At 37.8% G+C, this 24,558-nt stretch overlaps 1 protein-coding gene across 1 annotated transcript in view; it reads left to right on the forward strand.

The window, feature by feature from the left end:
* The window catches only part of CDH18 (cadherin 18), a 551,467-nt gene that overhangs the window by 516,138 nt on the left and 10,771 nt on the right, over positions 1-24,558 (forward strand). Inside the window, exon 10 of the mRNA XM_075270978.1 lies at positions 21,661-21,778. Within this exon, the coding sequence (XP_075127079.1) occupies positions 21,661-21,778 (118 nt within the window). The remainder of the gene's footprint in view (positions 1-21,660; positions 21,779-24,558) is intronic.

Raw genomic sequence — 24,558 nt, forward strand, 5'->3', positions numbered from 1 at the left:
CCTGGTATTTCAAAAGAAGGGCCACAACAAAGCCCCCACCCCACAATTCACACTGAACGGCTCCATACTGGAGAACACTAACAGCTACACCTACCTGGGGCTGGAGCTCAGCAAATCAGGAAGCTTCAAAGCAGCAATAGAAACCCTGAAAGCAAAAGCCTGCAGAACCTTCTACGACATCAGAAGACAACTGTACCACCTCAAACCACCGGTGAGGGTCTAGCAGAAGGTATTTGATGCAGTCAGACTGTGCCAGCACTGCGACAAAGGGGCCCTAGAAGACGAGACCCACTTCCTACTACACTGCACCAAATACTCAGCTGTGAGGGCCATCTACTACCAAAGACTCTCTGCCCACATCCCAGACTTCATATCCGCAGACGAGAAGAGGAAACTTTACATCCTACTGGGAGAAGAAGAGGCCACTGTGGAGATCGCTGCCCAATACGTGTCCAGCTGTTACCAACTATGAGCAAGATGAGACGCATGGACTATCAAACCCCCCATAGACTATTAAACCCACCACCCAAAAGACCCCACGGACTGTTGTACCCCAAATCACCCATCCCACCCCCCACCCTCCCATACAGCTGTCACCAACCAAGAGGAAGATGAGACCCCACGGACTGTTATACCCCAAACCACCCACCCCACTCCCCATACTCACCAATCCCCCCCCAACCCCAACTCTCCCCACCCCCCCACTCTATCATCTTTGGCAATGCCAAATATCCTCTCAGAAGTGCCAATAAAGCTTGTTTGATTTGATTTGATTTGAAATCTAGCTGTTCCTGTGTTTTTCTTTTCAGCACTACTTCCCCTCTGCAGTAACAATTATGTGGGAGGTCCCCAAATAGTGGTGAATAAATAAAATAACACAAAAGTGATAAGAGATTTGTTACTCTCTTCTCCCAAAAAATGGAATAAAAAGTAATCAAAAAAATTGAATGTTCCCCAAGAGTACAGATGAAAACTACAATTGGTCCTGCAAAGAATATGCTCCTACTCAGCTTGATAAATTAAAAAATTAAAAAGTTGTGACTCTTAGAATATTTATTTTATAAGGCTAAAGCTCCATGCTGCAGAAACGCAAAGCCAGGAGTGGATTGAGCAGAAGGAAGAAGTATAAGAGCTTCATATATATTTCCCATTCCTTTTGTATCCATTCTTGGCTTTTGGCTCAAAAAACTGCAACAAAAACTGTTGTTATGTAAATGTAATAAAACACATAACTCACTTTGTAAATTAAGCTTTGTGTACTGAGCCATAGAATAAAGTTAGCATGTCATTTATGGTGAGTAACGAAAAAAGAAAACACAATTTTTTTCTTGTTATTCCAATGTCAAAAAACAAACAAACTAGTTTTTTTTAATGTATTAGATGTATTCCAAAATGATCCCTTTTAAATATATAAATAATCTTGGCAAAAGCAAGCCATTCTTTGGGTACATCAATGGAAACATAAGAAAAAAAAAAGTTATAGTTCTCCGAAGACAGATGGAAAAAGAAAATAAAAAGTATGCTTCGTCCTGGAAAGCAAAATTGTCTGTGTCATTAAGGGGTTAATGCAAGAGTTTGCTTATAATTGTATATGTTTATCTTTATTTTAATATACATTTGAATCCTTTCATCTATGATAATGAAACAAGTGTAGAAAACCACCATAGCAAAACATCCCAAAATCTGGTTTCTTGGTAAGCAAGATGCAGCTTGGCAGAAATAGAAAAAAATAGTTAAATGTTACAATGAGAGGAAATCATTTAGATGCTAGTAGAAAATTACATATGTAAAGAAAGCAATAGTCAGGCAGGTAGGAGAAAATTCAAGAAAGATTAAATAAAAATATGAGCTCATAAAATTGTGGCTGCCTCCACTGCTACCTGTTATGAAATATTGAAATTCTCTTCTCTTTTCACATAAATGCTATTTTCTTTTACTAATAGTATGCAATGCTACAAATGCAATCATATTTTATCTAAAGGTGAAAATATCCTAGCGCATTAAATGTTTGCATTTAGCCATAAAGCATGTTCCTTGCCTTGTGTCATTTGTTCCTTAATAGGTAATATTCTGTGTCAGACATAGTTTTATCTCCACTGACAACATTGTAAATGTAAATCGGCACCATTCAGATGTGTCCTCAGTTGCCCTCTTGACTGGATATCTTTAGACGTGCGTATTCCAAGTTAAGCTGCTTTTCTAAACACAACAGTTTCATGTCAAGTTATCATAAAGTGTTAACTAAAACTTGCCTCTATGTTTATCCACCCAGTGGGAAAGGGTAAATTGCAACCCTTCAAGGCTATTACTAGAATAGTTGAATTGCTTTTGAAGCAAAATGGAATTCTTAAGTAAATTGAAGATCATTTAAGTGTTGACATGTTTTTTTTATACCATCTTAGTCAATTAGCTCTACTAATAGAATGCTTTCATGTTGACCTCTTGGTGACATATGACAAGGATTACAAATACATGGAAATGTTTCAGCCGCTAGCTTGATTTTTCACTGTAGGAACAATTCAAGCATTCATTACAATATTAGATTAAATTAAAATGTTCTATATGTATACAAATTAATTTCAGAATATATGATACAATATATTAGAAAATATTCACTATAAAACATGATATTTATATCGACTGAAGATGCCTTACGTATTGCAGTTAGTATATTTATATGTCTAAGGAAGTTTAATATGAATATTCCTGTTTATTATCACTAAATTTTAACTCTCTTAGAGCCATCTGACATAATTATGTGAACTCCTACTTGGTAGGTCGCAGCCCTTGAAGGGGAATCTAACATTGCCAGAATTGCTTCCGGTCCACTTCTAACCTTTGTGGGGCAGTTAGCTTGGTAGAAGCTGTAGTGCGGACCCAAACAGTCAAGACAGGGACACAAAAAAGTGCAGCAAACAGGTTTATTTACAAAGAAAAAAGGAAAATTCACTTCAGGCACAAATAAAGAAAACAAAATACAGCCTTAACTTCAGGCAAAAATAAAACAAATTCCTGCTCGTCCGAGTGACTAACTAAACAGAAGTTATAACTAGAGATGAACGAATAGTATTTTCTGAATAGTTTCGAATACATCTGCTCCCATAGGAATGCATGGAAGCGGCCGAACACCAAGGGGTTAAGCGGCGGCCAGCGGCGCCGGCCGCTAGCATGTATTCCTAAGGAGCGAGGTATTCAAATCTAGTATTCGACTCAACACTAGTTATAACCTAACTATATATGTGGCTTACTGCCAGCCACACGAAAAATGTGCAAATTGGTCTCATCAGACTTAGGGTTACAGGACAGATCCAGTCACTTCCTCTCCTCCCAGGATCTGCCCTGAAGTGCAGGCTCAGCAGGCTTTTATGGCCCAATAACGAGCCTATGACCCACATCTGGGGCCGAGGCCTACTGTAGACACAAAAGTCAGGAATATGGGGTTGATATAGTGTGATTCCAGCACTTTGACTTTCACCTTCTCACACCTTCCAATGATCATTTGACTACTCCAGACACTTGGAAAATTAACAAATGAAAGTTTTTCAGTGCTAATGGAAATGGCGGACACTTTGTGAATGTGTTAGTAGTACAAACCCATGTCTTTAATGCAAAAATTCAACACAACAGATTTTGTTTCAGGCCAACTTTAGTTCATGGTTTTCTGTATAGGATGAATTGCAATAGGTTTATGTACAAATAAACAAACGTGGAAAGTTCAAAATTTGCTACTTCAGCAATCTACAATCTAATGTATACGGCCGGTTTTAATCTAAATAAGCCAAAAATGTTCCATATTGTGCTACATTTTGTGTGCATTAAATAGCAGATCTGGTTAAACCCGGTTTTACAAAATAAAAAAGTCATAGGCAACCATATAGACCCACACTATATAACATTTTTTTATTGTTTATGGTACAATAAAAACACAATTCCAGAATCGTTCTTTTTTTTTCCATCTAACCTTTAAAAATAGAATGACATAAGTATTAGTGAATTTACAGATTGTCTTACAAAAACAAGCAAAACTGCTGATTTTATTGAGAGAAACATTGACAGGTCAGACATTTCCCAAAATGGATGGTAATTATATAGATACACGTCTATACTTATAATTCTTAACCCCAAGAGAGAGGGGATGGTTTATAAGACATGAAGCTACCATATGCAATTTGTAAAGCTGGTGTATCCCATGTGCCAGAAGGGCCTTTGGGGCTTCTAAAGATACCAGAGTCCAGGTGTGACTGCCACCTCTGCAGCTCCTATTTTTACATCCCTGTTTGTAGTATGAAAAGAAACTGTATGTACAAAGAGGTTGCATATTTTGATCAGGAATGTATTTGCATACTGCATCCATGTGTATTTTTTTTTTATTTTTTTTTAAGCTCAGATGCATTGGTGCAATAAAGTAAAAAGTGGCAAAGCTGGCATGACTTTTAAGAGTATTTTAAAAACATATGTTTTATATATATATATGTTATCTTTATATAACTCATCTCTAGTTTATCTCCCTATAAGAATTTTTAAATTTTTAGGGTTTCCACTCCAGAACACATTTAATCACTTTCTCTACCAATTATCAGCTTTTAGATCTACTAATTTTCTTTTATTTCTGTTCTGTAACAATAAGTAGAATTGTTTAAAGCCATCATTGACATGGCAGACTATATCCATTTAAAAACATACCCCTTTCTCTTGTTTGTACAAGTAACATTTTCTGGAAAAACAACTTGGTATGTTGATACCATCATTATTAGTTGTATTTTATGTAATTATTTGTAAGGCTATTTTCACACTGGCTAGTCAAAACCAAAAATGGAACCTTTATAGTGATAAATATAGATGGGCAAATATGTCTGTAACAAGCTGGGTTCCTCCTGAATATGCTTAATTGTTCCATTTTTAACAAAACCGAACAAATGGTGATTAGCTTCAGAGGAACAAAAGTGTCCATGCTATGGGAAAAAAACCACTGCCACATATTAGACAGGGAAATACAGAGGAGTCAATGTCATGTGTGCAGTGACTCATACATCACATGATAGTAACATCTGGTAGTCTTAGCCAATAGACAAGAGCAGGTGTATCTTACAGTACTGGTGTCATGTAGAAATATACAAGCTTGTATACTGGTGACCAGCCTTTAGTATTCTACACTATGTTTTTAGCCAAATTAAAGTGGGGTTCATACTGAATTTACTCCTGAAACTTGAGTCACCAAACTCATGAATCCGAACATGAAATTAATCTTGAAAGGTTGGCCCATCTCTAGAAATAAACCATAACTGTTTTGTAGATTTGTACCTCTTCTATGTTCTGGAACAACTAATGGTTTTGGCTTATAAATAATGAACAGATTGTCTATTAGATTGAACATGGCCTAAAGCAATAGTGTGTATTATAAGAACCTTTGTAATAGGTCTTCTCAGACAAAAAGACTATTTTCTCCACTTACCAGACTACGTTCCTTCCCTTTCTTCTTTACACCCTATCACTTTTAAATTATCACTTTTGTATTGTAGTTTTGAAATTAAGAATAGCATTCAAGTATCTCTGGTGCTTTATCTGCACTTTAACCCTTTAGAAATGTAACTCAGCTTAGCCTTAAACCAGTAACTTTGTAAACGTTAACATTTTAAAATTGTAATTCAATGTACCGGTAGCTTAGAAGTCCATGTATTTTGTGGGAGCATATAATGTACTGAAGAAATTTCTTTTTTTTTTCCTTTACACATATTTTAACATTATTTTATATTATATATTTGCATATTCATATATGCAATTTATGGTAACTTTTTGTTCTACTTTTCCACAACTAATTTTTTTTTTTTTAAAGAAAATAATAAAAAAAAATGTGTGTTGCCAAATTACAATATTTTCCTTTTTTCCATCACTATGGCTACATGAGGTCTTGTTTTTTTGCAGGATGTCTTTTAGGTTTTTTTATTGGTAAAATGTAAGGTCGCATATTACTTTTTGATCAATTTTTATTACTTTGCTTTTGAGAGACTAGATGAACAGAAAACTTAAATTTTGACATCTGAATTTTAGGTTTTATGGCATGTAGAATAAATCATATGCCAATTTTATTTTATGCATCCTTATGGATGTGGAGATATCAATTGTGATTTTTAAAAAAAAAAAAAAAAATTCACAAGTGTAAAAAATGTCTATATTTACTTTTTCTGTAAATAGCAACTATTCTCAATAATTTGGGGAAGTGATGATATGTACAAATGTCCATATATGTGTTTACCCTTCTTTGGAGTCATCTTAAGTCATCCTTTGAAAGGTATCACTCGACTTATTCTTATGCAGTTGAAATTTTGTTGCTCCACCATTCCTGAAAAATCAGTGCAGTACAGTTTTTGTGCTACATATGCTAATAAGGCTCTCTTCTGTCAAATAGGTGGTCTCAAGCAGTAGCAAATATTGCCTGTGTCTGATTAGTACTCTGGATAAAACCCCCTTCCAACTCTAAAACTGGCCAAACTTGTGAGATAGTAACCCTTTTTTGGCATCTTCTGTAATAGTATGGTGGATTTTGGGTCTTTAAACATAACAGCCATGTAGAAGCTGATTGGCTATCATTGTTGGCATGCCTCCAATGTATTATACAATGGAGACCTGGCGATGATGCCTGTGATTGGAGTCTGCTCTGATCATGAACATTAACTCTTTGAAATTGATCCCTCAAAGTGAAAAATGTGGCCTACCACTGGTACCTCCACTGCTCTACACTTCACTTATTTTAGCATTCCTGGTGCTGAGGTCAGCCTGGAGTCTTGGGAAGAGTCCCATGCCTGTCTTAACTATATACCTATTGAAACTTGCCTATGGAAGGTCTCAATAGGTATAAAGTGATACAGTAGTACAGCAGTACAGCAGTGTATGGGACAAGAGAGCTTTAAAAAGTGAAAAAAAAACAGTTTCAAAAGGTTCGGAAATATATAAAAATTAACACCAGATCTGAAATATGGCTAAATAAACAAAAATAAACATTATCAAACTATGCATCCCAATATCTAAAAATGCCAGAGATACTGACATGACAATATTTTTCCCAAATGGCAAATGCCATAGCAGGGGGGGGGGGGGGGGGGAATCAAAATTACCAAATTGCTATTTTATTTTATTTTTTTACTACTTTGCTTTTAAAAAAAAATTGAATAAAAAAGAGACAGGCATTCCTCAAAATGATATAAGTAAAAGTTAAATCTGACCCTGCAAAAAAGATATAACGCCACTTATACAGCTCTGTGACTAAAAAAATAAAAATTATGGCTTGTGGAAGGCAAGTGTTATGGTTCTGGGTATATATACAAAAATAATATTTTGAAACCGCAGAACCTCTTGGGCTGCAATGGCACTGCAGCGAGGTCCACAGGCCCTATGGGCGGCTGTATGTCTGTGTGCAACAGTACAGCACAGTGTGAACTGGGAGCAACACAAGTTCACCAGTTAATTTCACTGAGTGAATGACAGTGCAGCTCCCAATGTGAACGGACTGTAAACAAACACAAAACAGCTGCCCAGGGTTAACACTCACCCCAGGTCAGCGACAAACATAATCCCCTGCAGAAGCTAGGGGTGCTCCTGTACACAGCTAGGAGTGGGCAAACACCTAGGTCCTTGCAGTAGCTAGGAGATCTCCTGCACACAGCTAGGAACTTCCAACAGTGCCAGACAGGGCGAGCACGGCTACCTGGGAAACCACACCTGCTGCAGCTCCACAGGCTAGAACAATGTCTATTGCTCTGGGCCTTGGTGTAGAGCTGTCAGTCATTCAGGATTTACAGGTCTATCTGATAGCACCCTACACTGCAACCTGCTTAGACCCTGGAGACTCTCCCTGGGATCACTGTCATCAGGACTAGCAATTTCAGACAAAGTGTGAGCGCCGGGCGGGCGTCGACTCACTCTTTTTAAATGGAAGTCCCCGCCCAATAGGGGCGGTGGCCATGACCTCACCGCTCATGCTCAGTCAGGGAGAACTGGCACTTAGGCTGTGAGCGGCTCCAAAAGGTCCGAGCATGCTCAGTTGGGGAGAAATGGCACTTATACTCCAGTCGCCTCACTGCATGAGGCCGAGGGCAAGAGTCGGATTGACCCGCAGGTGGCGCTGTGCGCCATGATGGAACCCTGCGAGACCCGATCCTAACAGCAAGGAGTAAAAGACAAAAACTGAAAAATGGCTGCAGCAGGAAGTGGTTAATATGCAGATAATTGGCAGATTCAGTGTATTAGTAGATCTAGATCATAGCATCATCTCTTAATCTTATTTATATTACCACGACAAACATCAGATTCTTGGAAGATTTCATCAAATTGAGATGGCTGTGCCAAAGGCATGAAGATTAATATCTTTTCTGTATATGACTGGCATTAGTTTAACCCATCCAAGAATAAGATAAGATAAGATAAGATAAGATAATCCTTTAATAGTCCCACCTTGGGGAAATTTCAGACCTTGGGGAAATTTCAGAATCAGCACATTCTTAAAATATGCTGTGCTGCTCAAGGACCTGGCTCTTTCTGTTATATACAAGGCCTGGCCTCCACATGCATTGTGCAGTCCCTGAAAAGTGGATGGGATTCTATTTCATAGTAGAATACATGCATAGTACAGGAAAACAATGAAAAAGAAGAGAGAGTAGACCAATGTGCATAAGTAAAACATGTAAGAACATAAACATATTATTGAAAAACTAGTTTCATGCTTACGTAGACACTGCTTCTTACTTCATCGACCCTGTCTAAGTTACCAGCATTTCAATCCTCATTTACTATTCTAATGGGATTATTGTGGCAGGTTTGTAAACTGAGATAGCTTTACTGTTCCTTTTTATACTTCTATATCTCTGTACTCACTGCTAAAGAAGTACAATATTTTAATAATACTGGTGAAATGATCAAAAAAAATTTAAATTTTTTTTATTGGCAGCAATAAGTTTGCAGGTAGCAGCCTACAATGCCATGTGTATGGATTTAACAAAAAAAAGAGATTTAGTGTCTTTAGGAAATGTTCTCAGCTCACTAACACCACAGCGGCTAAACAACATTTATTTGTGCTTGTAAACCACATTAAAAATCCAAAATTGCTCTACCGAGATACATTCCATACATGTTCGTCTGTAGATAAAATTTATGTATGCAGCGGAAATATAATTTTATATTTCTCGCTTTCATATTTAAGTTATTTGATATTTCTGTTTTAATGTGTAAATTGAAATACCAAAGAATGTAGAAAACTGGATTCCAGATTTTGCAGACGTCTTATTCTTACACATTTCAATATTTCATTTATTTTTCATTCAATGTTTTCATTTATTTTTGCTATATAAAGCATGAAAAACATTACTAAATTTTGATATTGTCATTTTACCAAACCCAGTCACTGCAAAATATATTTTAATTATTGATAAAATTATAGTAGAATAAAAATGAAAAACATTAATAAAAACTTTAAGACTTAAAGCTACAGTATGTGGGTGCAAGATAAAGTATAGTCTTCACCTATGTGGCTTCTTCAGCTTATAACACTATACAATTAGAAACTGATACAATTAAAGGAGTTTTCCAGGATTTATTAATTGAAGATCTATCCTTAGGATAAGTTATCAATTAAATATCAGCAGATCCAACATCTAAACAGCTATTTGAAGAAGAATCTACTTGAGTGCTGCAGACTCTTCACTACTTAAGTTCAGCACCATACATTTGTTAGTCAGCTGTGTTTGGTATTGCAGCTTAGGCCCATGAGCTTTGATCAGGCCACGTAAACTAAGTGAAAAGTAAAGCAGAGTTGGTGGCCAGGAAACACCATTGCCGCTTAACACAGCTGATATGCAAGGATCCCAGTGTTGGGCCTCCTGGAATCTTCAATGATGACCAATTGGTCACCAATTGAAAAGTTTTGGAAAACCCCTTTAAGTAATCAAATATAATGTAAGTAACAGTAAAGTGCAAACAGAATGAAACTTTACATAATCAGAGTAATGTTTTCATAATGTACTGTATATGTCAGTGGAGAAAATATCAATATAAAATATGTGATATTGCTATATAGAGATATAGCAGAGTTTAATTTATTTAAATAATTGACTATACTATGGTCTAGTATAATATTTTTTCAAATATTATAACAAAAGTCATTAAAAGACCTAAGAGTTAACATAAAATTCTGTCCGACAATGTTAATACATTATGTGACAGATAAACTTTACTACTCTTGCATCTACTCATTAACCACATTTAACTAAGATCCCATTTAATACTGTACACAGCTGAGTATATTCACGATCATACCATACATTATGTATCCTAGTGATGTAAACTGGCATGTCTAAAACTAGATATGGTATGAAAGTAAAATGAAATAAAGTAGCATCCTTAACATGTTCCACGCATGTACTGTACCTACTGCTCATAGATTCCAACTTCCCTTAACTAACATATGTCCACAATTCAGTGAGGCAGTCATACAATATATTATTTAACATCTCACTTGCCTACAACTGAATTCTCCCGTCTCTCACCATGCAGATTGGAATAGGAAGACAAAGAAGTATTCATTTAATGCTTAGAAATCTGTGCTGTAAATAGCATTATGCGACCATACAGGAGATCAATTTGTTATAGGGGAACATTTGTAGGGCATTGCTTTAGCAGTAATTACACTGTGTGTGATATTTTTGTTATGGTTTTATGGTTACTGTTGAGTTGAAGTTCAATTTTACAGTTAATTGAATCCAAATGTTAGGGAATTGCTACGGTATTTGTGCAACTCCCTAGTGCTGCTGCTGAAACCAGGAAAAAAAAATACAGAGACAGTGAGCCCTAAACACAACCCAGCCCTTGTCCCTGTTTTCTTGCCTGAACTGTCCTAGGTGACAGACGATAATTGGGCGGCAAAACCCTTTCTAGAAATAACACAGAACAAGACAGGGCAAACAACACAGAAGCGAAGTCAGCAAGCAAGCAAGCGTCAAAGCCAGAGAGACAAATCAGTACAAAATCGTAATCCAAAAGAGTAGTCACAAGGGAAACCAAAGATCAGAAGTCAGTAATACAATAGTAAGAGCAAGTAGGAAGCTAGTGAAGACAAAGTCACGGGACAAAGTCAAAATAACCAGCAAGCCTGTGTGGACTGATGACCTGTATATAGGAAGTCCAGGACCTGTCCCAGACTTGATTCATAGACAGGCTGTCAATCACACAGGCAAGAACAAGATTAACTATTTGATGAACAAAGGGAAACAAGGTGCAGGAGATGGGTGTGGTGGAAATTCAATTACAGAAGATAGGTAATAGAGCAGCGTTCAGACAGAGCAACATAAAAACTCTAAGCAAGGAATAAAACTGAACACGCCTCTTGTGTCTGTTACGGTTCTGTGTATATATATATATAAAATTAATATTTTTTTAACGTTGACAGAACCGCTGGACTGCAGGACACAAGCCCCAGCAGGGCAGCCGTCTGTCTGCAAAGCGAACTACCAGTTAAACTGCACTTGCAGTGGTGTTTGTGCAGTTCGTGTGTGAACAGCCTGCAATCAACTCTCACCAGTTAACTTCACTGGGTATAGCTGCTGAGTGAAGCCTAATGAGGCCTTGCAAAAGTCATCTGCGAACTATCAGCAGAGCACCTGCAGAGCACCTGCTTCACCCGGCTACACAGGAAAGGCTGCCAGGGGTTAACCATCACCCCTGGTCAGCAACACAAAGGACTCCACAATAGCTTGGAGCTACCAAGTTGATGGACAGTTCTATAGGCAATTCAGGTCCCTACCGGCAGAGCCAAAGAATCCTAATTTAGATCCCTGACCTGACAACCTGCCTTTCACAGGAACCTAGCCCTGACCTCCTGTCTCAATTTAGTTAAAGTGTGAGCACCTGGTGGGCGTGGGCTCAAACTATATAATCAAAAATAAAGTTTGATGTAAAAGCTCACCATGTCCTGATGCAAGGTGCACGATCTAGTTCTCCTGGACTTGAGGAAGAAAGGAAACCGTAGAAACTTGTAGAAAGGTAAGATCCGCAGCTCTTGCTCGTAGTAAAAAATAACTTTTATTATTTCATTTTAAAAATGGTAAAGACACCATAACACACAAGTGAAAAAGATTAGAAAATACATTGAAGTGGAATAAAAAACGCAGTAACTACATATTAGGCTGACTGACGCGTTTCGAGACACAAAAAAGTCTCTTAATCATAGCCTTGTGAATGCTGTAAACAAGTGAAGCTGGATCCCTCCTATATAACCCATACCACACAGGTGTAGTTGATTGAACTTCCTTTATAGGAATACACAGACTTTCCTTAATCCATGAAATAAATAAAGTTTTTTATAATATATGCACTGTGTAATGTCCTTATTGCTGGTATAAACCAAAAAATCCATAAGCGCATCAATATATAAGATTCGCTCTATCAAGTAATAAAACGTGATGGATGTGCCGCTATAATACATGAATGCACCCGATCACAATAATTGTTACAGTATGGCAAACTTTAACCTTACACTGACCAAATAACATGTTATCCACAGTATATTATGAAAATATAATAGCCACTAGCAATAATATTTAGTTTGCACAGAATGAAACGTTATATAGTTACGTTCATGTGCAGACCAATGCGGACCGCCTACAAGGAAAGTTTATAAAACACTACATGCGACCTCTAGTGGAGATCCATCGTCATGAACTGGCTTGTATTATTGCCACGATCCCTCGTTGATGGATTTTACATAGTCACGTGACTTTGATGACCAATCACGGTATGTTCTTTCAACAGTTGTATAAGAATACGACCTCTAGCGTTCACTTGTAGTACTGGACTCACTAGAATCCATTTGCTCGTGCTATCTCTATACATACTCTGTTCATAAATTTACTTTTAGTCACGTGACTGTTGCAACCAATCCTGATCTACCATTCCAACTGTAGGTCAGACTACTGTCCTAGGCTGTTTACTAAAAGGTAAGTGCAACAATATCATAAACTTTCCTCAGTGACATGTTTTCCAAACTAGAACTATTAAGATATTGCAAGTTTCAATTGCAGAAGTAACAGAACTAATAGTATAGTTCCAAAGAAAATATACAACTAGACATTAATTATGATTAATGGGCAGAAAGAATTACTCCTTAAATATATCAAAATATAGGCATATGTCTGGGTATTTCCAGATATAACCAATTTAATAAATTAAAGATAAATCTGATCTCATATTAAGACCCTGCGGCTGTCGACTACCAAACCGCAGGATCCATAGGGCTTCCCTTTTAAACAAAAGTTCTTTAATGTTACCGCCCCTGGGGGATTCATGGATCTTATCTATTCCCCACAATTTTAATGTGGAGACTGACCCCTTATGTACTGAAGCAAAATGCTTCGAAGCCCCCGACATGCCTTCTGATATATTCCTACTACTATCTTTAACATGCTCCATAATTCTAATTTTCAATGATCTTGTTGTACAGCCAATGTATTCAATTCTGCACTTCTCACATCTAATGCAGTAAATAACCGCATCGGTGCAGCAGTTCATATGTGAATGATACCTAACATCATATTTTGTTGCTAAACTTGACAAGCTGGTAATGTCACTTGTATATTTGCATGTCTTACATTTAGGTTGTTTACATCTGTAAAAACCATTTGACAAATGCTCCTGTTTTACCGGTTTATCACTCGTATGTAAAAAACTTGGTGATAAAACATCACCCAAAGTTGAACCTCTTTTGGGGACAAATTGTACGCCTCTCTCCAAAATTTTGCCGGTAATGTCATCAGCTTCTAAAATAGGCAAATTCCTCTCTATAATGTTTTTAATTTCCTTGAATTCAAGACTAAAAGCTGTGGAAAAAACTATTTTTTGTTTATCATCATTAATTGATTGGTCAGAAAACAAGGACTCCCTATCTCTCACTTCAACTAATTTCATTGCCCTATCGATCATCCAGTTAGGGTAATCCCTTTGTTTTAATCTTCCTACAAGCTCTTGGGCTTGTTTATTATAATCATCATTGTTGTTGCATGCCCTTTTTACACGTATTAATTCCCCCATGGGAATGCTCCGGACAGTGGAGTTCGGGTGACAGCTATTAGCTCTCAACAGACTAAAAGGCAAGTCCCCGCCCAACAGGGGCGGTGGTAATGACCTCGCCGATCATGTTCAGTATAGGCAAAATGGGACTTAGCCTCTGAGCGGCTCCAAAAGGTCTGAACATGCTCAGTAGGAGAAGAATGGGACTTAGCCTTTGAGCGGCTCCAAAAGGTCTGAGCATGCACAGTAGGCCGAAAGCTGGACTAAGACTTCAGACACCTCACTGCATGATGCCAAGGGCAAGGGTTGGATTGTCCCGCAGGTGGTGCTATGCGCTGGCTGGGAAGCCTGTGGGACCCCATCCTAATAGTGTCACAGCGGAAGGGTGGAGGATGGCACAGAGACCTGATCAGACAGAGACGTTACATCACAATTGTAGGCTATTTTGTGTTGCTGTTGCTATTATGCTGACTATATTATACTACCTTGCAAAGTGGAGTATCCAGATGATGGTACCATTGTGTAACTTGAGACAAAAACATTTTGCAACAATTTTGGGTCACTGACTGGCCATTTTGAGATTATAATCATGACTGATTTTGAAAGAGTAAGACGGGTCTTTATCTATTTTGATGTATGTGTCTGCTTCTATTGTGAAGGTTGTAATTTCATAATGTATGAAAAACATTGTTATCTTTAAAAATTTGAATACTAGATATAGTTGTTTATGTTTGATACTGAAATACAAGATGGTGGCTACACCCAGGATAAGACCCCATTGTGTGAAAAAGAGCACATGCTTGGCTCACTGCCAGGAGACCTCCTCCAGAAGACACCACCAGGATCGGAAGTAGCTGACCATGTATGGAACTGTTTAAACTTTCTTTTTGTGTGATTAAGATGTATTACACCAATCAGGAGCGAACACACAACTTATGCTGTTCTTATTTCTTTGTCTGCGGCTATTTAACTTGTCTTAAATAAATGTCAGTTCACCTCGGCTGAGAGAGGAATGAATACCAGAAATGAGAGTCTGGTGTCATTATCTTTACTGCTGGCACTCAGCCTTATCAACTAGGACAATGACAGTAACCCTGGTTTACTGCTCATTTGGTCATAAACAAGGCCTCTGACCTTATCACTATAACATATATACTAACAAGGTTAACAAAAAAAGAGAGATGTCAGAAGTAGTATGCTCCCCCCAAAAATGAATGACTCATTGAAAAGTGTGGATAAGTCACTTCACAGGAGGGTGACATAACAAGGTTAATGCTCAAAGTTGTGCAGGATGCGCAAGTTGCACTGCTGGCATAAAATATTTCTATTAGAAAATTAAAAAAAATGTCAGTCATTGTAGTAGTCCTACAAATGTGAAGTAATGCAATAAATTAACTCACTAAAAAGACACAAAAAACACATTAGTGAACAAGAAACAATTCTTATAACCACCTCTTGTAGCTGAATAGAGACGGCTATCACAGTCTACAGATGTGACTCACTGTTGATAGTTCATATGTCATAGCTCTGTATTATCAGTGAGTGACTAACCGTTCCTGCACCAGAGACGCGCCAAGATTATTAATAAAACTATCAATTGTGGAGTATTTCTGGTGCATGCTACTGTTTGGACCTGCACTCACTCACTGACTATTATATGGCTGCAATATCCCCAGACCATATACAACAGTAAAGCAGACAATCGTCCTCTTCACTACTGTATCTAGTAGTAATTACTATTTTTTCTTGACTGTATAATTATAGCTATAATTATTTTTGTTTCTTTTGGGTTAAAGCTTTCCTATAGTTAGTGTATAGGAAGACGAGTTCAGAACAGATGAAGCAATTATTATATTCAGAAACAAGTGAGGTGTTAGAAATGAGTGTAAGTACATCATTACTGTATGCATTCTGCTGATGGAACAGAAGGAATAGACATTCCTCAGGGAATATTGGAAGCGAGTGACACTTGTATAGTTGTTGTTTAACCTAACAAGGAATAAATTCAATATGTTCTTTGTCATTTCGATATGTATTGGTAAGCAGAAATATATTGCATCTCCTGTTCAGCACATTTGTACAGTCATTACAGCTACATCTGAAAGCTGTGACACTTTATAGTTAGAACACTTAGCACAGTGCTATCCTCAGGCCACATCCACAATATTAGCAGCAGCAGCAATTCACGTGTTGACGTGGTGGAACATGGCAGGATGTGAAACATTGCAAGTTGATTTGGTGCTACAAGATATACAAATTTATGAGAGTTAAACGGTATTCCTAACTTATAAAGATATATAAAAGTACCTTTACTACATATGTATATGAATCTCACTAGATGATGACTCAATAGCCAAGTAGTTATTATTCATTTTCATTATTTTGTTTGTCTGTTAAGAGTGTGGAACATCACATAAGCAGGACATAAACCACAGGAATATGGTCATAGCATGCAAGACTGCCGAAATACCATAATGATAATTCAGTGGCAAGTCAGTCCGAACCTTACCATCACAAAAAAGCATCTGAAATGGGGCATTCCTGATAGAACCATAGCAAGTCTCCTGCTGCTTTCTACCTACGTACTACAAATGATAAGTCTCAGATAAATCACCATGATGGTTAAAATTTGCTAAAAACTCATCTATCACGCTGATACTTTACAATACTTTTGGGGCGATATATAAAAGCAGTGCGGTATACCAGCCAAATCCTCTAATCTCAGCTGGAAAATTTTACCGCTCCCAAAGTCCTGGGATGTCCACAGTACAATATATAGATGAGGTTGTATTAGTGAAGGTCACAATCTACCCGGATGGACCGACTGGCAGCCAAGGCCATAGATTGTTGGTGTAAGTAACTGATGCATACACTGAAACAGTGAAAAAACCTGGTGGCGCACTCCTCAAGGCATGAACACACATGTGGATAAGTGGAAGCTTTATTCAGTAAAGTAAGATGCAATCAAGCATCACAATATCAACAGCAAGCAAACTGAAACATAGATTTATTAAAAGGTCTCATGGCTGCCAGAGAGAATAGGGAAATGTGAAAAGTTCTTAAAAGCGCAGTAAAGGAACAACTAAAATGTTAAAGTAAGCAGTCTAGGTGTGATATGTATTGATATACTGTATTGCAAAGTTTAGAAAATTCTAATGGGAGAAAAAAATTCTGGAACAGAAAGAGATGGGGCCTTGGAGACCCATCACAGTGCCCAATCATCATAAAATTTAGTTTTACAATTATACCGGCTGTCATGCGAACATGACGTTGGCCCTGGATCTTGCTCCAGGTGCTGGCAATCCCTGTCAAAATGGCGACGCCCATGCGCCACAGGGAAAATGGCGCCTCAGTCAGCTTTGACTGAGGCGGCAGAAGGGTTAATACCCACGATTGGTGTGGGCACCGACCATGGGCATTAGTGCATGCTGTCTGCTGTATGAAGGTTATGGTGCCCGCCCGGCTCCCGGGTGGCCGTCATAGTCAAACATTCAGCATCCATCATACTAGTACGGCAGATGTCGGGAAGGGGTTAAACAAAATATATCTGAAATGTGATGGAGTCAGATCTTCCCATCCAACATCAACCTTAGACATGAACCTCTTAATATTTGTTTTTTTTTGGGGGGTTTAGGTGGTTTGGGATCAAGTTCTGTTTCAAGTTGAACACGTTTGGTACAAACAACTGCTTAGATTGCCTCAAAATATAGTGTAACACTGTAGGGGCTCCTAGGAATATATGTATTCAATGCCTAGCTCTCTGAGGCAAAATCAACCAAAGTTATTGAAATATGAACTGACATGTATGTCTATGGAAAAACAAATGTTAAGCAGTGCATACAAACTCTGAATTTAGCCATGTACTGCGTTGACACTTAGAGATGAGCGAGTAGTTAAATACTCGATATTCGATATTCGTTTCGAGTAGCCCCTCAATATTCGACTATTCGAATCAAATATCAAATCCTATTATACTCTATGGGGGAAAAATGCTCGTTTCAGGGGTAGGCAATATTCAATCAAACTGAACTTACCAAAGTCCACGAGTGAGGGTCGGGCTGGATTCTCCGAGAAGTCTTCTTTTCTTCAGCATCCCCGCATCATCATCCGGCAATGAATTCACTCTGCTAGGCATCGGGCCTGGGCAGAGATGACTACGCATGCTCGCACTACAAGAAAATGGCCGCTTACAGTCAAAGCGGCCATTTTTTTGTAGCGTGGGCATGCGCAGTTGGCTCTGCCCAGGCCCGATGAATAGCAGAGTGAATTCAGAGCCAGAAGACGCCGCGGGGACGCAGCGAGGAGAAGACTTCTAAAGGTAGGAGAAAAACCAGTGTTGATTGACCGACTGTATAGCATTCAGCCAATCAACGCTGGTTCTGCATCTAATTTTTCCATTTGAATAGCGAGTGGTACTCGATCGAGTACCAGTATTTCTAATCCCATAGTATTCGATCGAATGCCTACTCGATTGAATACTACTCACAAATCTCTATTGACAGTCCTTTTTAAAAATTTTAATATTTTAAACACTACAAAATTACCCTTTTTTGGGAAAAGGATATTGCCTATGTTTTTTTTTTACACACATGGCATTTGTATTGCAAAAAGCAAAGTTTTTTTTTAGAAAATTTTCCAATTTCGGTGACTTCTAACTGCTACGGGCTTGTTGTTTGGGAGACAAATTTGTGGATTTGTGTCTAGTTTAAAAGTTAATTGGCTAAAAAAAAGTTAAAAAAATAAAAAAATAAAATAGAGAAAAACCACCCAAAAAATATTCATTCATGGGAGCTGATGTGATATAAAAATAGTTTTGATTTTTTGATGCCAACATAGGAGCACCAACAGTGCAATATAGTGACATGTGATAAAGTGATGGCAGTGGTGATAGTCCCTCCTTAAATAACAAAAATATTTTCAGATTAGCGCAGGCTGCAAGGCTGTTTATTGGTTGAGGAACAACAACCCTCTTAAGAAATACAGATTTATTTCAGTATAGTTTTTTTCATATTGTTAATTGGGTGAGAAAAAAAAAAAACCCTTAAATAACAAAGATTTTTTTCACATTAGTGAAGGCAGAATCAGCATTTAGCTATAAATCAGAACAACAATGTATATGAATTTAGCAAAAAAAATTACTTTTGTCCAAAAAGAAACCCCTCAAGAAAAGCTTTGAAACTAACAGGACTAATTTTGTCAATAACAGCTATATTAACCCCTTCCCGACATCCACCGTAATAGTAGAGCGGATGCGTGGTGTTTAACTATGGCCGCCGTCCATAGCTGCCGGGTGCCTACTGTTTTGCACAGTAGACACCCAGCGCTTATGCCCCCGGTCGGTGCCTGAACTGATCGGGGACATTAACCCCTCCGGCGCCTCGGTCCAGGGTCAGATGTCACATTATCATGACAGCCAGAGGCCTGGTAAAGGCTAGTTGTCCTGTCTGCAGTTATTTTCTTTTACTCTCTTTAAAAAAAGGAAAAAAAATATATAAAAAAAATATTTTAAAAAGTATTACAATTTCATATCACCCCCCTTTACCTAGAACACTTATAAAAGTAGTTAAAAACTGCAAAATACGTACATATTAGATATTCCTGTGACTGAAAATGCCCACTATACAAATCAATAAAAATATTTTTCCTATATGGTAAACGCCGTAGCAAGAAAAAAAAGTCAAAATTGCCAAACTGCCATTTTTTCACTGTTTTGCCTCTGATAAAAATTTGAATAAAAAATGATCAAAGCAAAAGCAATTCCCCAAAATGGTATAACTAAAGAGAAAAAAAAATTGGCACAGTTTTGGGTTTTTGTTAAGGGGTTAAAATGTAAATAAAACCATATAAATTTGGTATCTCCAGAATCATACCGAAACATAGAATACAGGTGACATGTCATTTTGGCTGCACAATGAATGCCGTAAAAACAAATCCCATCAGAAAGTCATACAAATGCCATTTTTCTTCAAATCCCTCCCATTCAGAATTTTTTTCCAGGTTCCAGTACATTGTACAGAATAAATAATGGTAGCATCATGAGGACAAATTTGTCCCGCAAACATTATGACCTCATATGGCTCTGAGAGCGGAGAAATAAAAAAGTTATAGGGTTTGGAAGGAGGCGAGAAGGGGTTAAACAATCTATCTTTGGGAAGGGGTTAAACAATCTATCTAGCAAACTGCTCTATTGCAAAACAAGCTTAGACAACATTAGATCATTGGAAATTAAAGAGTTCACTGTCCTTTGTCTTTCTGTATTATTGTAGTCTTGCACAGATATTCTCACTCATGCTTATGATTTATTTCCCTAATTTATATGTAACTGATTATACCTGACGCTAGGTTTACACCTGCGTTCTGGTCTCCGTTCTGTGCTTTCCATCTTCTGCATGCTAGAAGACGTAAAGCACAGACCGGGTCCGGTCATGAGCGGCGGTGAGCGTTTTATGCTCTCCGCCGCTAAACCGTTTTTTTTAATCCGGACACAGAGTACTGCATGTCTGACTCTGTGTCCGGATTAAAAAACCTGGTTTCGCGGCGGAGAGCATAAAACGCTCACCGCCGCTCACGGCTCATGGCTCAAATGAATGGGTGAGAAAGACTCCTGCCGGTTTCTGTCTCCTGCTCTGTTTTATGCAGGTAATGGAAACCTGCATAACGGAGTGCTGGGCGCAGATGTGAACGAGCCCTGACTAAATTGTGTTCTAATTCTTCTATTCCTAGCTGTATTTCAGCAGAGCTCAGTATCACGTAATGATGAATAACACATTTACTCCCTACTTCCACCATCACTGAAATGTCTTGTGTTACAGCCAACACAACTTTATATACTTTGTATATACTTTGTATATAACGTGAGCACTGTAAGGTGTTCACCCACTGCCGACTATTGGCTGAGAGGCTATTAAGTAGCACCAGAACATCACAGTGTCTCACAAGACACTATCTTTGCTTTATTTTTACTGAGCAATACATGTTGAATGGACCATTTTTAGACCATTTTGTTTCATCATGAACATTTTGAAATATTTAAGTTGAAACTGGTTCATGTTAAAATGGTTCACCCATCTCTAATCAGTATCTAAACCTCACATGACACAAAGTCCCATAGATACAATTCAACATCTTGTGGAATGTCTTACTAGAAGAGTGGAGGCCGTTGTGACCACAAAAAGTCCTGACTCCATTATGGTTGTTGAATAATATCTTCAGGGAATCATCTATATTTTTAGGTGTGATGGTCTTGGGTCCATATACTTCAGCTATTTGGTGTAGATAATAAGTTGTGTTTTTAAATAACTCTATCCTTCATTGCCCAGATATACTTGTACAGTGCTTAGAAGAAGGAGAGCAAGATGAGGGAAATATTATATACAGTATTTGCAAGATCAGATGAAACTCAGGATTTTTGGTTTTTTTGCAAACTTTAACCAAGGAACAACTTTTCTCTATATTTTCTACCTTTTATGTTGAAATTCTGCGGTTATAATTTAATATATATAAATAGAAGTGCATAGAGCATTAGGTTATTTTCCTTTTATAAGAAGCAGAAAGTTTCTTTGGGAGTTAAAAGCTCTGGTAAAACTAATTAACAGATATTTCTCTTTTTAGGTTATTCACACTATTACAGCCATAGATAAAGATGAGATGGCAAATGGGCAAAAATTTTATTTTTCTCTGGAAGAAAGTCACACGCAAAATCCAAACTTTACTTTAAGAAGCAATGAAGGTAACTATGATTTATATTATTCACAATATACTTGTATATTACTATGGTAAAGCGGAGAAAAATGTTAGAAATATTTATTTCTACAGCTCGAAAAATGTGTTGTATGTCAATTTTAGAAAGCAAACAATGGGGATGCTGACACCAATATACTGTAGAAGTCAATAAACAAACACATTAACAATAATTTTATTAGCACCGATGAAGATGTCTTCTTTCATTGTGTATGACAGCTACAGCAACAGCAATCTACAAATTAAAAGCCAAAGATGTCTTTGATCACAGACTGTGCCACAGAATCCCTGATGTGTACAGCGACAAACCCAATGGCTATGGTCCCTGCAATGTTTATTTCCTTACATTTATTTATTTTACATACTTATATATTGCCGTTATATTCCACAGCGCTTTAGATCTTATTCACACCACAATGAAAAACAAACACAAATGAAAACATGGAACTCAATGTGTCTATTCAAATGTCCATTTTGTTTTTGTTCGTCCATTTCTTAACACTGACATTCTCTATCTTTGTTCATTTTCATGGACATCCGTACTCAATAGAATGGTTCATTTGTAAGCAGATGTAAAATGGAATAGCAACTGTTTTACGTCCATTAAAAACCGATCAGAGGATTTGGTAAAAAAAAAAAAAAAAGAGACCAATGAAATGAATACGCTTTTTTGTTGACTGTTAAAAACTGATGCAAAACGGATGACTCTCAGCCATGAAAAACAGAAAAATTGAAAGGATGCAAAATGGATGCAAAACGGCCAAGAAAAATGGTCTTTAACAAACATTAGATCCGTCCATCATGTCACTGTTGTGTGTATGAGGCATTACAAATATTGGGAACGCTGTCCCAAGTGGGGCTCACAATATAAATTCCATATCAGTATGTCTTTTGGCGTATGGGAGGAAACCCACATACACGGAGAACATAGAAATGTCCTACATATGTTGATCTTGGCTGGATTTGGAACTAGGACTCTAGAGCTGCAGGCAACAGTACTTACTAGTGAGCCACTATGCTCCCCTGTACATGTCTAGTGGATATGAGAAGGGGTTAAAACTTAGTGGTTAAGGGGCTAATATTTTCAATTTCAACAAATGTTGCATACAGAAGTTTCCATGATACACATGGCGTTCACACTAACATTGGTGTCCGCTCAGCAGTGTCCTTGGCTATTGTCCGTACAAGATTTTAGCAACGGACACTAACTGGTCCATTCCATTCATTTCAATGGGATTTTATCTTGTGTCCTTTAGTGTCTGATTACAACCATGTCCATTTTTTCAAGCAGACAAAAAAATCCTACATGCAGGACTTTCCTGTCCATTTGAAAAAACGGACCGTAAGTGTCCATTTTTTTTACATTGAGGTCTATAACAGATATAACAACACTGAGGCACCTGACTTCCTAATTACATCATGGAAGACAGATTTGCATATTCTTCCCATAGTCCCTTGTAAAGTGGAGTGCTAAAGGCTTAATAAATCTCCACACACCTATATGGTGGTCTCTCCCCAAGGAGTGATGATACCCCCCTTACCCTGGCTAAGCCTCTCACCTCTACCAGGTTATAGTCTTCTCTACATCGAGCTGACGAGATGCAACAACATCGAAACGGCCGTCCTCGGGTTGAGAGACTATACCTGGTAATAAAGCGAAAGAGGGACCGTCCTCCTTGTGGAAGATGAAAGGAAAACCGCGCTCGCCCAGGTACAATGAAAAGACTTTATTTTGCACAACGCGTTTCGAGCATACTGCTCTTTCTCAAGTGCATATGATCAACCTTAAAATTAACAACAACATCCAGAACAACAATAAATACTTCAAAATTTAGACAAATAGTTAAAATATCCAGTTATACAAAGGCTAAGGATATCATGATAAGGTCCAGTAAGTTGCTACACTTATAGACTAAGCTAAGAGAATTCTAACAGTCTCATTAGATGTGTGAATAATCACATAGAATAGAACTGCTAAATGAAATAAACCTTACTAACACAACACAAATAGGAGAGATGATAATCATTGCAATCTAAAACATTATTCAACTTGTAGGTGAACATAAATAGCTCACTATAGATAAAACATACAGATCAGGCCATGTTGTAAAAAATCCCTCAAGCACTAAATAAAGTGCCAGGGGAGTCACTCAAATCCTACTTCACCATAAATCCTAATGGTTCTGATGGGAGGATATAAACACATAACAAGAATACATGACAAGTAAGTGGGAAAACCAGCCTCTGTGCTTACCTTCCCTAGTTGAGGGTTAGTGCTTGAGGAAAGCAACAGTAGGTTGATTATTTATACAATAAGCGGCAGGAAGTGACATCACACGGCAGGAAGCCCGTGACCACGTTGCCAGTGTAACACATCCCGGCGTCAGGTATCGGGCAACTGCGCATGCGCGGGCTTATGAGTCCGATACATAGTGCGGTCAGTTAGGAACACAGTTATCGGGTCGCATAGAATACCAGCGACCCGAGTTCAATTCCCATCATACTCCCTAGGACGGATGACATCTATATTTAACAACTTAAAACCTGCATCTTAAAAACATAAAAAAATTTCCCCATAGGCAAAAAAACTGAGCAAAAACAATAATACATAAAACACTCCTATGCAAGCCTCAACAGGAAATATCCTATAAGAGATGATGGCAGTAGTCAGAACCTGTTGGGAGCAGCTAGGAGACCCATATCTAATTGGTGCTATTAACATGATAATAAAACTATATAAGATTAAATAAACCAAGCTAAAAATTAGCT

Source organism: Leptodactylus fuscus, chromosome 4 (assembly GCF_031893055.1).
Source record: "Leptodactylus fuscus isolate aLepFus1 chromosome 4, aLepFus1.hap2, whole genome shotgun sequence".
Taxonomy (NCBI): domain Eukaryota; kingdom Metazoa; phylum Chordata; class Amphibia; order Anura; family Leptodactylidae; genus Leptodactylus; species Leptodactylus fuscus.